The 13,174-nt window shown below is 41.4% G+C and overlaps 2 protein-coding genes across 3 annotated transcripts; one reads left to right on the top strand and one right to left on the bottom strand.

Annotated features, from left to right (window-relative positions):
- The first annotated feature begins 702 nt into the window (after window positions 1-702).
- On the top strand, window positions 703-5,334 carry ctsz (cathepsin Z). The gene is made up of 6 exons (XM_040158957.1): window positions 703-1,029; window positions 2,446-2,609; window positions 2,801-2,980; window positions 3,070-3,220; window positions 3,932-4,094; window positions 4,568-5,334. Exons 1-6 carry the CDS (start codon window positions 908-910, stop codon window positions 4,691-4,693), a joined length of 906 nt encoding a protein of 301 aa, XP_040014891.1. The 5' UTR covers window positions 703-907; the 3' UTR covers window positions 4,694-5,334.
- Window positions 5,335-6,012: 678 nt separating this feature from the next.
- Window positions 6,013-13,134, bottom strand: nelfcd (negative elongation factor complex member C/D). 2 transcript variants are annotated; one of them, XM_040158932.1, is made up of 15 exons: window positions 13,020-13,134; window positions 11,823-11,935; window positions 11,579-11,688; window positions 11,290-11,399; window positions 11,007-11,114; window positions 10,364-10,516; window positions 9,711-9,841; window positions 9,187-9,352; window positions 8,967-9,101; window positions 8,534-8,673; window positions 7,911-8,025; window positions 7,730-7,825; window positions 7,469-7,609; window positions 6,657-6,786; window positions 6,013-6,377 (listed from the first exon to the last, which is right to left on the bottom strand). In XM_040158932.1, the coding sequence occupies exons 1-15, from the start codon at window positions 13,074-13,076 to the stop codon at window positions 6,343-6,345; spliced, it is 1,740 nt and encodes a 579-aa protein (XP_040014866.1). In that variant the 5' UTR covers window positions 13,077-13,134; the 3' UTR covers window positions 6,013-6,342. The 2 variants fall into 2 exon arrangements, with proteins under 2 accessions (XP_040014866.1, XP_040014867.1); XM_040158933.1 differs by lacking the exon at window positions 13,020-13,134 and adding an exon at window positions 12,693-12,889.
- Window positions 13,135-13,174: the final 40 nt, after the last annotated feature.

Below are 13,174 nucleotides of genomic sequence, written 5' to 3'. Positions count from 1 at the left end.
CTTTGTCCTGGGTTTTTGCTGCTGAACGTCTCACTGTACCTCCACTCAACGTCAATGTCCAAAACTAGTTAAAACTGTTGACACTCAGGAAATAGCCAGTTGGCATCAAACTAAAAAAAACAAAAACAAAACCAAAAAAAAAAAAAACGTAACGTACAATTTTTTTTCTAGGACATTAAATAATACAGTAATGCAAAGAGCTTTAATGCAAGCACATTCATGGGGACTATGATGGGGTATCAAGACAGGTAAAGATGATAAAGACCTTAACATGGGTAGTCATGAACAGGTTTTCACTTTCAGCAGGTATCTCAGTAATACGGCCACAGTTAAGACTGGACTGCTGCAGCTCTCTTCTTAAAAGAGCGGTTCACAGTTTTTCGCCCATGTGTGCACTGATACAGGACTTTCTTGCTGCCATAACTCCTCTTCATACTGGTTCATTAGGGGATCCCTCCCCTCGTGCACTTCAAGTTTAAGTGATGGGAGACAAAATCCACTGTTCTCTTTATGTACAAAAACACATCCCACGGTTTATGTGAGGCTAGTATGAGCCGTCAACAGTCAGTTAATAAGTGTAATTCATAAATCTCCTAAAAAGAAATGCGTTTCCCAACACTGAATCATTCATCCCAGCTATATATCAGCCCATAGCCTTTTTACACGGTCGTCGTTGTTCAGCATGACCATGACTTGTGACTTCATTGTAAAACGTGGGTGTCTGCGTACGTTTTTCTCGGTCACATGACTTTGACCGGTTCCTCAGCTCGGGGTTTATCGACAGACTCAGCAGTGTGTAGGTTGTCTCTGCTGCTGGCACCGGTCCCCGGAGCCTGTCCTCGCCTGTCCTCTCCTGTCCTCTTTGAAACGCCGCTCCGTGGAGCCTACCGCCTGGTCGGTGTTAGAGATGAGAGCCGCGGTTGTTGTCCTGTTGTCGGCCGTGGTGTCCGCTGTGTCCGCAGGATTGTTTTTCAACCAGAACCATCCCTGTTATGTCCGCACACCGAGGAGAAACGATTTTGGACTGAAGTAAGTGGAAGGGATTTGTGTGCTTTTCAAAACTAAGTAAGTAAAAAAATCACGGGGAGGGGGGACTAGCTAGCTAACGTTAGCTCAGATAGCCGTGGTCTCATAAACACCAGAGGGCTGAGATAAATATGGCTAAGTTAATATGTTAGGCAGTTTAATTTTACAGTCAAATGTGAAGAAAATCCCTTGATATATGAAGTCGCGAGTTGTGATTTCATCTTGTTTTTGTGCCAGTAAAAATATTGATTGGACAGGTGGCGTTAGATTTATGTTCTGGAAATGTTCTGTGTCATCGCTTTCCATAAATCACGCGGTTTAGTTCATCACATGTTGAGGAAGTTAGCAGTTAGAAGACTGACTGACTGTTTAAAAGTGCTGTTTATACAGCTACAGCACTGCCAGGACTGAGTTATTATCGTACCCCCAGTACAACTCAACACACCTCACACACACGTTTTGTTTTTGTTTTTTCCAACTAGCCACAAAACGTTACATTAAAAAAAAAAACAAGGGGAATTAAAAACTTTAAGAGAATAATAATTTAAAAACCCCACAATTGTTCCACCACAAGTTCAGATAGCCAAAAATATTTAGTTTACAATGATATATGACAGAAAAAGCAGGACGACCTCTCATTTGAAAGGCAGGAATCGGGGGAATATTTGGCATGGTTTCACTAGTTTTGCTTGAAGAATGATTAACTTATGATCAAAATGGATGCAGATCATTTTTCTGTCAATTGACCAATCGAATAGTCGACCAGTCGTTTCAGCTCTAATTTAGTCTGAAAATGTCACAGTCAGCCCGAAAAACTATAGCTGACTGAAGCTGTATTTTTGAGGCCAAAACCAATATTGATATTTGAGAGTTTTTACAGTGCAGTTGAAATATATTGATGATATTAATGTTTTAGCATAAACTATTATTTATGAAAAGGATCACTCAAATTTGTCTTTAAAAGATTATGACCAAGATATGTACTTATGTACTTGTACTTACTGTTGCTTAAAGCTTTACAGCTTGTGTATGGACTTTTTCATATTTAGAGAAAGAAAATGAAACAGAAGAGTGAGAAATTAATCTGTACATGATCTTATACCGTAGCTGAGAACACAGGTCTGATTTGTGTGAAGGAAATGCAGACAACCCATTAACAAAATCAAGATGCAGTATGTTTAGGGCTGCAACTAATGATTGTTTTCATTATGGGTTAATCCCTCTATTATTCCTTCAATATACTTGATTATTCCTTTAGGCCTTAAAAAAAAAAAATTGTGCAAAATGACCATCAGACCCTGAAGCCATCTTCAAATTGCTTGTTTTTTTGTTTTTGTTTTTTTTTTACATGTGTCTTGTGTATCATTGAGTTTGCTGCCGCTGCAGAACTAGTGTATCTATAGATCTCTCTGTTCACAGGACCACTCCTCGTCCTCATGAGTATTTAAACATTTCTGATCTGCCCAAGTCGTGGGACTGGAGGAACATCAATGGCGTAAACTTTGCCAGCACGACACGCAACCAGCACATTCCCCAGTACTGTGGCTCCTGCTGGGCCCATGGCAGCACCAGCGCCATGGCAGGTATGACTCATGATAAATATCCAAATGGGTTGCTGTAGATCAGCAGGTCCTCACATGAATTTCCAGACATATTTTAATAAAGATATAATATTTCCTCTTCCTCTTTGCACAGAAGGAGCTTAACAGAGACTGGTAGTTGTGCTTTTTATTTCATTCTCATTTTATTAAAGTTCTGTGTTTGCTCGCTCCAGATCGCATCAACATTAAGCGGAAAGGAGCGTGGCCGTCGGCCTATCTCTCCGTCCAGCATGTGATCGACTGCGGTAATGCCGGCACTTGCCATGGAGGGGATCACAGCGGGGTTTGGGAGTATGCTAACAAACACGGGATCCCAGACGAGACCTGCAATAACTACCAGGCTAAAGACCAGAGTGAGTGTCCTTCAGTGCACAAAGTAATGGTTAAAATCTCTTACACAGTCTGAGTCTGAGCTGTGTACGTTCTGTGTCCCTCTCCAAAGAGTGCAAGCCCTTCAACGAATGTGGCACCTGCACCACCTTTGATGTGTGCCATGTTGTGAAGAACTACACCCTGTGGAAAGTGGGAGATTATGGAGCTGTTAGCGGAAGAGAGAAGATGATGGCAGAGATTTACACTAGAGGACCCATCAGGTTTCCTTTTTGCTTTTCTTTTAGAGCAGTACAGCAGTGCATTAATTTTGCTTTTTAATGCTTCATTTATTCATATAAAGGAAGCCAATTGTAATTATATATCACATTTCATTACACTTAGTGAGACTATATTAAGATGCACGTGCAAACACCGCAAGGAACCCACATCCATCTTACAGCCACCCACTCACAGACAGATGCAAACACACAGTTACTATTAATAAGTCTGAGAAAAAATAAAGTTTTTCGGATTTTTTTTCAAACTAGACACAGTTGTGACAGATCTCAGGTCTTCAAGAAGTTTGTTCCACGAGGAAAAAGGGTGAAAAGTCTTTCACAACCAAGTAGCTCCACAAAGGAGGGCAAATAAAAAAGGAATGAAAAGAATTCAATAATTATACAATAATTATGTAGCATTTTTTTTCCTTAATTATACCTTTTTCTGGCATCTTGGAAGCAAAAGTTCATGGAAACCAGATCCGTCTGTGGCCTGGGGGGTTAGAGACCATTGAATCAGAGGGTCCACAATTTAAAATACTTCAACATTCAGCTGCTTAGGCCCTCCAAGGCACACTGTTACCTGTTGTACAATTGCTGTGGAATATTGTATTATCGTAGATCCACGCCTTCATTCCAGTGCAGCTGATTTCAGTCATTGACCTGCATTTCCCCAGAGGGAGGATCTAATCTGTGGTGCTTGTTTTTCTCCAGCTGTGGGATTATGGCCACTGACAAGCTGGATGCGTACAGTGGAGGTCTCTACTCTGAATACCAGGAGGAACCTTACATCAACCACATCGTGTCAGTGGCAGGATGGGGAGTGGAGGACGGCGTTGAATACTGGATTGTGCGTAATTCCTGGGGAGAGCCATGGGTAAGTCCTCATCGAACAGAAAGTTTCACACAGTGAAAGTGGGAACTGTTGTCCGATCTAAGGTCAACAGTAAAGATCTTGCTTTCTAAATGATGACTTGTCTTTGAGGTTTTATATAAGTCATTTTCATCATTTACAAGAACGTGTCACTTAAAGCCTCCGAAAACCCATTAAGTTTAATAAAAACATCCCAACGTATTATTTATTAAATTTCTAGCATTGCTAAACAAGATTTGCTTCCTGGCAACATAAACAAACAGCCCCGTCATAAGATCTTCTGATTAATTTTTCAATCAATCAGTGAACTTCTATAAAATATCAGAAAATTATGAAAAGGGCCCATCACAGTTTTCCTATGTCCAAGGCAACATCTTCAGATTGCTAAGGAACGTTTGGCCCTTTGGCTGGAAAATTATTACGACAGTTTATCCATTATCAGAGTAGCTGCTGATTTATTTCTCTCCTCTCTTCAGGGTGAGATGGGATGGCTCAGGATCGTGACCAGTGCCTTCAAGGGAGGAAGTGGCAGCACATACAACCTGGCGTTGGAGGAAGACTGCATGTTCGGAGACCCGATTGTCCCTAAAGCCTACCTCTAGAGGAGACCAGCGCCCACAGGATCAGAGGTCGTCGCTGCCCACGCTCATGTCTTCCCGTCTCAGGCAGAGGGGAACTATGTATATGTAAAAGTTTGAAAAGGGAAGAAGTTCAGATTTTTCTTTATAGAGATCTTATCTGCAATTATTTTTTACACTTGTAATCAGGGGGTCCGATTTCAGAACCAACATCTTCCAGTTGTATATTAGACCTGCTTGAATCAAAAAAGATTTTCTGTGTTTTTTAATCACAGGTCTGCAGGCTGTTTTACCGTCTGAAATTTTAAATTGAGGGATTGAGGGGTGGGGGTTTATTAACGTCAGTACAACTCCTATCTGTGCAACTGAAAAATTCAGCCACTGCATGCTTAAGAGCCACTATGGGATGAATAAAATAAATGTACGTCATCAAAAGGACATACATACAGCAGGTTTTCAGTGTTAATTCTTAAATGCAGACTGACCCAGCCAAAGAACACGGTGTTTATTATTTTGTCCTGCGCTGCTCCGACACTGAATGTTTTCAGCGTCTGTGGTTAATGTATCAACAAGATTACACTGCAACCTGATGCAGAAATTGTACACACAAACTGTGGAAAGAAAAAAAAAAAAAAGGAATTTTAAGTGTGCCTTATATGCGCGTTGCATCAAGTAAAGATTTATGTAATATGCTGTTTGTTTACACACTGAACAATCTACACATCAGAAAACTTTTTAAAAAATTGAGCTTTTGTTTCAAACCGTACCAATAAACACAACACTTAAGTGATGCTCAACACTAAATCTGTCTTTTGAGTATCGGTTACTCTCTGTCTGCAGATCTGAGATGTGGTTGTAAAAACCTGTTTTCACCTTCACAGAGGGATTCCTGTCATGACATGAGTATACAGTTTCGTAGAAACTTCTCAGGCCTCTCCTGCAGTGTAACCCGCTGATCCTCTGTTCATCTAACAAATGTGCCCTGTACATAGGCATGTGCCACTAATCGAATTGTATTTGTAACCAAGGTTAGTAAAGCTTTCTGGTACTGATTTGTCCATATCAAGAGACCTCACCCCCCCCCAATGTGCGAAGCCTTGATCCATAATGGGGAAGTAGTTTAACTGCTGTGTTTTTGCTTTGTACAAGTTCTAAACACTGATGTGGATTTGCTGCTTACATCTGACTGCAAGACAGCTCGCTTTTATAAACTGAGACTGAATGGAATTTATATTAGTTTCTTAATGAAAGTCATAAAAAAAGTGACCCAAAAAAGTGACATTTTCTGATCATGGTTGTATAAAATTAAAAAAAAAAAGCACTAAAAACTACATATTCAGGTTTTTATTTTAAAACAGCTTGAACCAACATAAAATATAGAAAATCAGATATACAGGTGAAAAAGAAAAAGATTTAGCTGCACCTTCAGAGAGCTTCTTCTCTGTCATATTACCATACATTTCCATCATTCTACTAGCTCAGTGTCAGTTGGCTCAGTAGAAAAACGAATCCTCATTCACTTGGTCAAACTGAAAAGACCGTCTTTTCTCCAAGCTATGCGCTTCAACATCAAGCAGAGCATTTGGTTATCATCGGGATCCCGGATCTGCTGTCCCTGTTGGGTCTTCTTGGTACAATCTCCAACAAGAACGTTTTCAGCGTTTCTCTCTACATCAGTTTATCATGATGAAGTTTGACTTGCAATGAGCTGGGTAAAGAAAAAAGAACAAAATCAGAAATAATCACATTAGTGCTTCAGGAGGATGATGAAAGGAAGTTTTCCAATTAAAACACATGACTTTTAAAACAGACGATATTTTACATTGTAGTTTCACTGTCCCGTGTTCGTACGTGAAAACCACTTCCTACTTTCTGCTGTAATATTGTTGTGCATGGAATGCCTGAAGTAGAGTACTGTAAACTTCACTCTGTCTCGTTGAACAAGTAGCATGACTGTGCTGGCTCAAAATGTCGGCAAGTCACTCACCAATGAACTCGGCAACAGGATCGTGTTCTCCCTCCGTGCGGATCGTCCCTGCGATGCTGTCGTTCTCCAGGATGGGCAGGAAGAGCTGAACAAAGTCCGATGTGTAGGGGGGTGCGATCACATCCAGCACCTTTTAAAGAGAAACACTGGGGTTAAATTAGGTTGATTTAACACACAAGTTATGAATATATCTTGATGGGTGTTTAATAATATGTTAGCGGTAAAACAGACCTGTTTTCAATTATGATCAGTTGAGAAACAAATGCAGATTTGTCAACACCAAGGCAAAACTCATCCTTGTTTCTCATATTTACCCTGATAACTATGAATTTTATTAAATAAACCCTGTGCACAGTTCGCTGCTCACAGTGGCAATCTCAGGCTATTACTGAACAATGAACAAGACATCGGATTATGGCTGTGAGTAGCATTGAATAGATTCAATCGTTAACCCTTTCAAGGCGCTTCTTTTACTACAATAGAAAACCAACTATCTCAAGACTATCAAAATAAGATGTGACTGAAATTAGGTCGCTTGGAGTCATCATTTTGGCAAATTCTCGATTACTTGCCTGGCTCTACTCAAAAACCCTGATTTTTTTTTTTACTGACTTGTCAAACTTAATTTAACATATAGAACTGTGTATTACACTTTATTCAAGACCAGATTAGGGCCATGAATGTATAAATCATGCTTTAAGACTTTCAGGATCTGCAGACACCATGTAACTGGAAAATATTTTAACCAGAAGTCACTTCCTTTCCCATGTTTTGTCTCTTTACCACTAATGGAGATCAGAAGCCGCTGTTACCTCAGTGACAAAGTATCTAATGAGGGAGATATCCGTGTTGAGTTTCTCCAGACACTTTCTAATATAACCAACTACGGGCAGGACGTAGCCACGACTCAGCAGGTGAACCATTCGATCCAGCAGAGTCTTCTTCAACTCCAGCTGGGGGGGGGGGGGTAAAACCAACATGCTGTCAGCTGAAGACGTCACACAGTCAAAACACACAGACTTCTATTGAAAAGTGAAATGAGAAGCATTCACTGAGAGCCGACAAACACACACCTGCTCCATGACGTCCAGCTGAGAGTGCTCTGTCTCGAACAGTTTGATGAGCAGCTGGAGGACCTGCGGGTGCAGCAGCTGGTGACACGTGCAGATCTGTGCAGGGGAAGAGTTCATTTTTAATTCAACATCTGTCTTAAAGTCTGAAATAGTAAACTTTCATCTGGTAGCACTCTCCCACCTCGTCCAGCAGAGCTAAATGTACTGGAGTGTGGTCGGTCTGGAGCTGAAAGTACCGCGGCTCAGACACCGTCCAGTCCACCCACTTTAAAACCCCCATGGCAACTACCGGAAACCTGAACACAAACACACACACACACACACACACACACACGAACTCAGTGGGAGTCTGTCAGTGGTGAGTTGCACAGGTCAATGAAAATCAATCAAAATAAAAGTTTATTTATACGTTTACTTCCAGGTAAAATTCAACTGCTCATGAATTCTTTTTTTGATGGAAATCATTTTTATCAGTTTTTTACCCCGGCAGTGTTTAACTGTTTGCAAACACATTCCCCATAAACAAAAATGTTAAGCTGATAATATGGCAATATTATGTTTTCAGCTTTTTGTTGCCCTAAAGTGGCTAAAAAATAATCAGTTCATACACCTTACAGAACTACCTCTGACAACTATTTGCACTAACTGAAAGCGCATTAAGATATGTTTTCTGTCTCTCAGTGCCATCAGCAGAGCACATTATAATTATAAATCACTGTCTTCTCAAATGAAACGCGTTCTTTCCTTAACTGGAGTTATAAGTTTGCAGGTGTTGTGGCAATGAAATGTTGCGTCTCCACTCACCGGATGCACTGGTACAAAGTGCCGAGCTCAGCCACCAGCTCCGTGGCTCCTTTGTTCTCATTGCAGCACAGGTTGTGCACAGTCTCTATGGCCTTAGAAGTCGACTTCAGCTCATCTTTATTGATGTTGACTCGCTTGTTCTGGGATTGAATAGGTGTCAAATGTGACAGAGAGTTTAAGCAGCAGGTTTGGAACCAGGGAGCATAAAAGGCACAAATGAGCATATAAATTCTGTCAGGAAATAAACAACTTACTATTGATCAAAAGCAGAAGACAACTGCTTATAATACCTCTCCTGGAGTTTAGTTCGACTATCAACTACTATACAACTACTGCAAACAAGTTTACATGTATGTAACTTTCCTTTTGCTAACAACGACACATTTGCTGCATCATATCAGCATCTTTCAAACAGTATCCCTGCTCTCAGTACCTTTTTCCACGTCTCGACCACACTGGCAGCGTAGGCCAGGATATGGATGTATTTGTGTTTATGGTCTTGGTTGATCTTTGATCCAGGCTTAAACAGCGACTGCATGAACAGGTCCAGAAAGGCAGGCACTCTGATCTAAGGACATGAAAGACAAATATTTCAGTGATCAGCGCTTTTAACAAGCATGTAGTGGATATAAACAAAGATGCTGTGTGCTCACCAGCTCGACAGGAGGAGGGTCCATGCTGCTGAACATCTTGAACAGAACTGTGATGTCTGCAGGATTCAGGGCTCCTTTAGACAACATGGCACCCAGTGCCTGGCAGGCTCGTGGGTAGGCTGCTGCTGTACCGAGGGCGAGGGTTATCTGACTGGCATCGTGACCTCTTGAGATATGAACCACAACCGCATAACTCTCGTCAACAGTGAAATTTGGTATTCGTTACATACACACACACACACACACACACAACCCAATCAACCCCAACGGTTGAGGCAGTGTCCTGGGGCTTGTTGCCAGAGTCGAAATTACTGAGTTATCTCGATAAGTTTGCTGAGTAAAAACCGCCATCAGTCCATGATCTAGATTTGAATGGATTCCTGGTTCTATTCAGCAACGTCACCTACATAACCCGATTTTGCACAGTTAACTGTATCCACTTGATCAGTTATACTCTTTGAAGCTAAAGGGAACAGCTCTTGTCTAACTAGCAGATTTCTGCTGAAAGAGAGAGACAACTGTACCTCTCGTGCGCAGACTTCTGCACTTCCTGGCCGATCCTACGAACAGCTGAACCGCCCTGTTCCTCCTGAGCCAGGATGGACATCATCGCCTGGGCAAAGAGGTAGGTGTGCTCGCCGTGACACACCATCTTCTACAGGAGGGAGGAAGGGAAGAAATTCAGCAGAGATCATCAAAAACAGAAACAGCAGATCAAGACCCCCCCAGGTGACACCAAATAGCTTGTTTCATCTGGCCGGCGGTACAAAATTTAAAGATATTCAATTTATAATCATATGAAAAAGCGAAAAGTGGCAAATCCTCACATTTGAGAAGCTGGAATGAATGATTGTCATTTTTGCATGAAAAATAACTTAAAAACAATCAATCAATTATCAAAATTTTTGATAATTTTCTGTGGAGAGTCTAATTGATTAATTGACTGATCATTTTAGTGCTACACTCGTGGTTTAAAGATGTCAATCACATATTAAAAGGACTGTAAAAGAACTGCAAGCTACTAAGGTACGATATAAAAGATCTGATATCTGAAAAAGATGAAAGCAGATTTGACAAGAACTAACCAAATCCTCTGGACTCAAAAAATTAATTGGTCAACACAGATAATAAAGCTTATACTTCACAGAATCAGAGAGTAAGTGTAAGTGAGCCTCACAGCAAATTCCGGCAGGTTCTTCTCCAGGTTTTCCTCTCCTCCATCCAGCAGCGTGGCCAAGGACGTCCTCAGTACTCGCGAGAAAACCTCCAGCTGCTGACACGCTGTAGACACACTGGTGATCTCACCCTGGTAGCCAGCGTCTGAAATGAGCTTCACACCCACAGAGGACACGTGCGACTAAGCGAACTGCTGCAAATGCAAACAACTGCTCAAGTTCAGACAACATAAACAACATGGCAAAGACAGATTTGTCCATCAATAACACCTGCACTATAGTATAATGTGAAGATAAATGAGAAAAAAAACCTGCATGACTTTTAAGCCCGACAAACTCTACAGGATGTATATTTCATGTCTAGCTGTCTATGGGGTGCAACCGTCAGTTCCTTTCTATTATCAGTTCATCTATCCATAATTTGTTCACTGTGTTAAGGTTATAGAGTGTCAAAAAGTAACGCCCACCATAAGTATCAAAGTTGACTCCAAAGTGATGTCTTCAAATTGCTACTTTTTCTGAGCATCAGTTTAAAAATAAAACAAAGTAACTTTCAATTTACAGTGAAATCAACTACAAAAATCCTCACACTCAAAAGGCTAGAAACCAGCACCAAAAAACGTGTTTCTATTTGGTTAAGTATACCTTTACAGTGAAGTTGAGCATCAGGCAGTCTGGGTGAGCCTCTGCCAGCTTATAGAAGAGATCTCTCCATGTAGTGTGTGCGATCATCTGCTCGAGCCAGGCAGGAGTCTAGAAACACAGCAGACTGGATTAGTTTCATATCCCGTCCCTCCTACTTCTCATGCTGGCGATTTCACAAGAAAAAAAAACGTCTATAACAAAATTCAGTTACATAGCACAAGATGCTCAGGATATGAGGGAACTGTTATTGGTAAATTCACCCCCCAGCTTTCAGAGATCTCACCTCTCCCTCTACAGTGAAAATGGAATCTGCTTTCTGGGGGTCAAAGTGCTTTATCAGGAGACTCTTGAGGTGATTTTCTACTCGCTCTTGGACCTGAGCTGGTTCCACACCTGCAGTAAAAATAAAAAAAATGAGAGAATAAAAGAAGGGGCACCAATAAAGGTGCATGGTAACAGTTGGAGAAGGGGAAGGGTTTTTTCTGGGCACAGCAATGACAACTCAAAGCCCCGAAAAAAAAACAAAACCAAAGTCTTCAACGTGATCACAGAGCTCGTAGTCTGTCACCTACCCATCTGGATGAGCCACTCTGCCAGCAGATTAACAGTCTGAGCCACAGCAGAGTAGTTTTCGGAGAGAAGCTGGATGACGTGTTCTGGAGAGCCACCTGCTTGGAAATACCTGTGAGAAAAACACGGTTCCTATTACTCAACTCTCAGCAGATCTTTAGGATTCAAGCGTCCTGAAATGTTTAGTGTGTTGCACGGAATGATGGAGGGTGTATATTGCGGTTGTATGAGGAGACAGGTGCTTACGTTTTGAGGGTGTTGAAGATTGCAGGCTCCATGATGTAGTCCCTGCTGGAGAACTTCTGCAGACAATCTTCCTGGATTTTCCCGTCATTTTCTCCTTCAACATAACCATCCTCCTGAAAGATACGTTTGTTTATGCTTCTTTAATGCTATAACCTGTTCTCTTTCTTCATTTTACGCAGTGGCAACGACATTGAGATGGCTGAGGAGGAAATGACAAGTGCCACAGAACAAATACAATATTGTCATGTCATTATCAGATTGATCATCAGGCTGACAAATTTATTTCTGGCTCCAGTTGTAAGACCGACTGAGCATCATCAGATTTAACGCACGCTAAGACGAGGCTGAAACCAACCATTATTTTCCATTATCGATTAAGCTGCCATTTAATAATAATAAATAATCATTTTGTTTCTCAAATGGTAGAAAATAGTTTTTTTTTTTTAAATCCCTGATTTAATTTCCCACAGTTCAGGGGGACTTTTTCAAATGTCTTGTTTTGTCCGAGCAACAGTCCAAAACCCAAAGATATTCCGTTTACATTGGTATAACACAGAGAAAAGCATAAAATCCTCACATGCAACGCTGGGAACGTTTGGCATTATTGCTTTAACAAAAAGATCAAGAGAGATACTGATTACATTTTTCTGTCAATCGGCTAATCGATTAATCGACTGATCTGCAGCTCAGCACTAAAATGCTCCGTTTGCTCAGTTCAACAGCGAAGTAAAAGTTCACTAAACGTCCACATCAAAGAGACTTCTGCTAAGTTACTGTGAAGTTCTAGCCTGTGTGTGCGGCAACTCCTGGAGTTCAACTCTCCTTATAAACTATTTGACAACCCGGTGTGTATAAATGTAGTAGACACACCTTTGTGTTGCAGATCTACCATGAAGTAAATTGGCCTCTAATGCAGAGCTGAGACGTTTTACCCTCTATAGACAGAAATAAAACCAGAGGTGAGCAGAGTTCGTGTGTCGACCAACGCCGTCGTTGGTAGCCTGCAGCCGGCTAACCGATGCGCTCAGCTTCCGCGAGTTTAAACCATGCGGGACATCTGAGCAGCAGCATCTGTGTCTGCACATTGCCTCCGTGTTGGCTCAGCGTTAATGTACACTTGTCACAACTAATCAGCAGCTGGTGGAGCTGTGGCTAAGCTAACGCTGCCGACCTAACAGCAACAAGTCGGCTTCTCACCGTGTTACCCTCCGTGCCTTCCCAGTCTCCTCCGCCGCTGTAATACTCCTCGTCCATGATGACGGGGAGGAACTAACGTTGACTTGGCTGCAATGACCCAGCCGTCAGTTTTAAGTCTTGGCGTGACTTTATTTTATTTTGTTTTAATTTTACCG

The sequence above is a fragment of the Xiphias gladius genome, chromosome 21, assembly GCF_016859285.1.
Source record: "Xiphias gladius isolate SHS-SW01 ecotype Sanya breed wild chromosome 21, ASM1685928v1, whole genome shotgun sequence".
Lineage (NCBI taxonomy): Eukaryota > Metazoa > Chordata > Actinopteri > Istiophoriformes > Xiphiidae > Xiphias > Xiphias gladius.
Note: the sequence above shows the minus strand (reverse complement) of the source record. Positions and strands in the feature narration are given on the sequence as shown.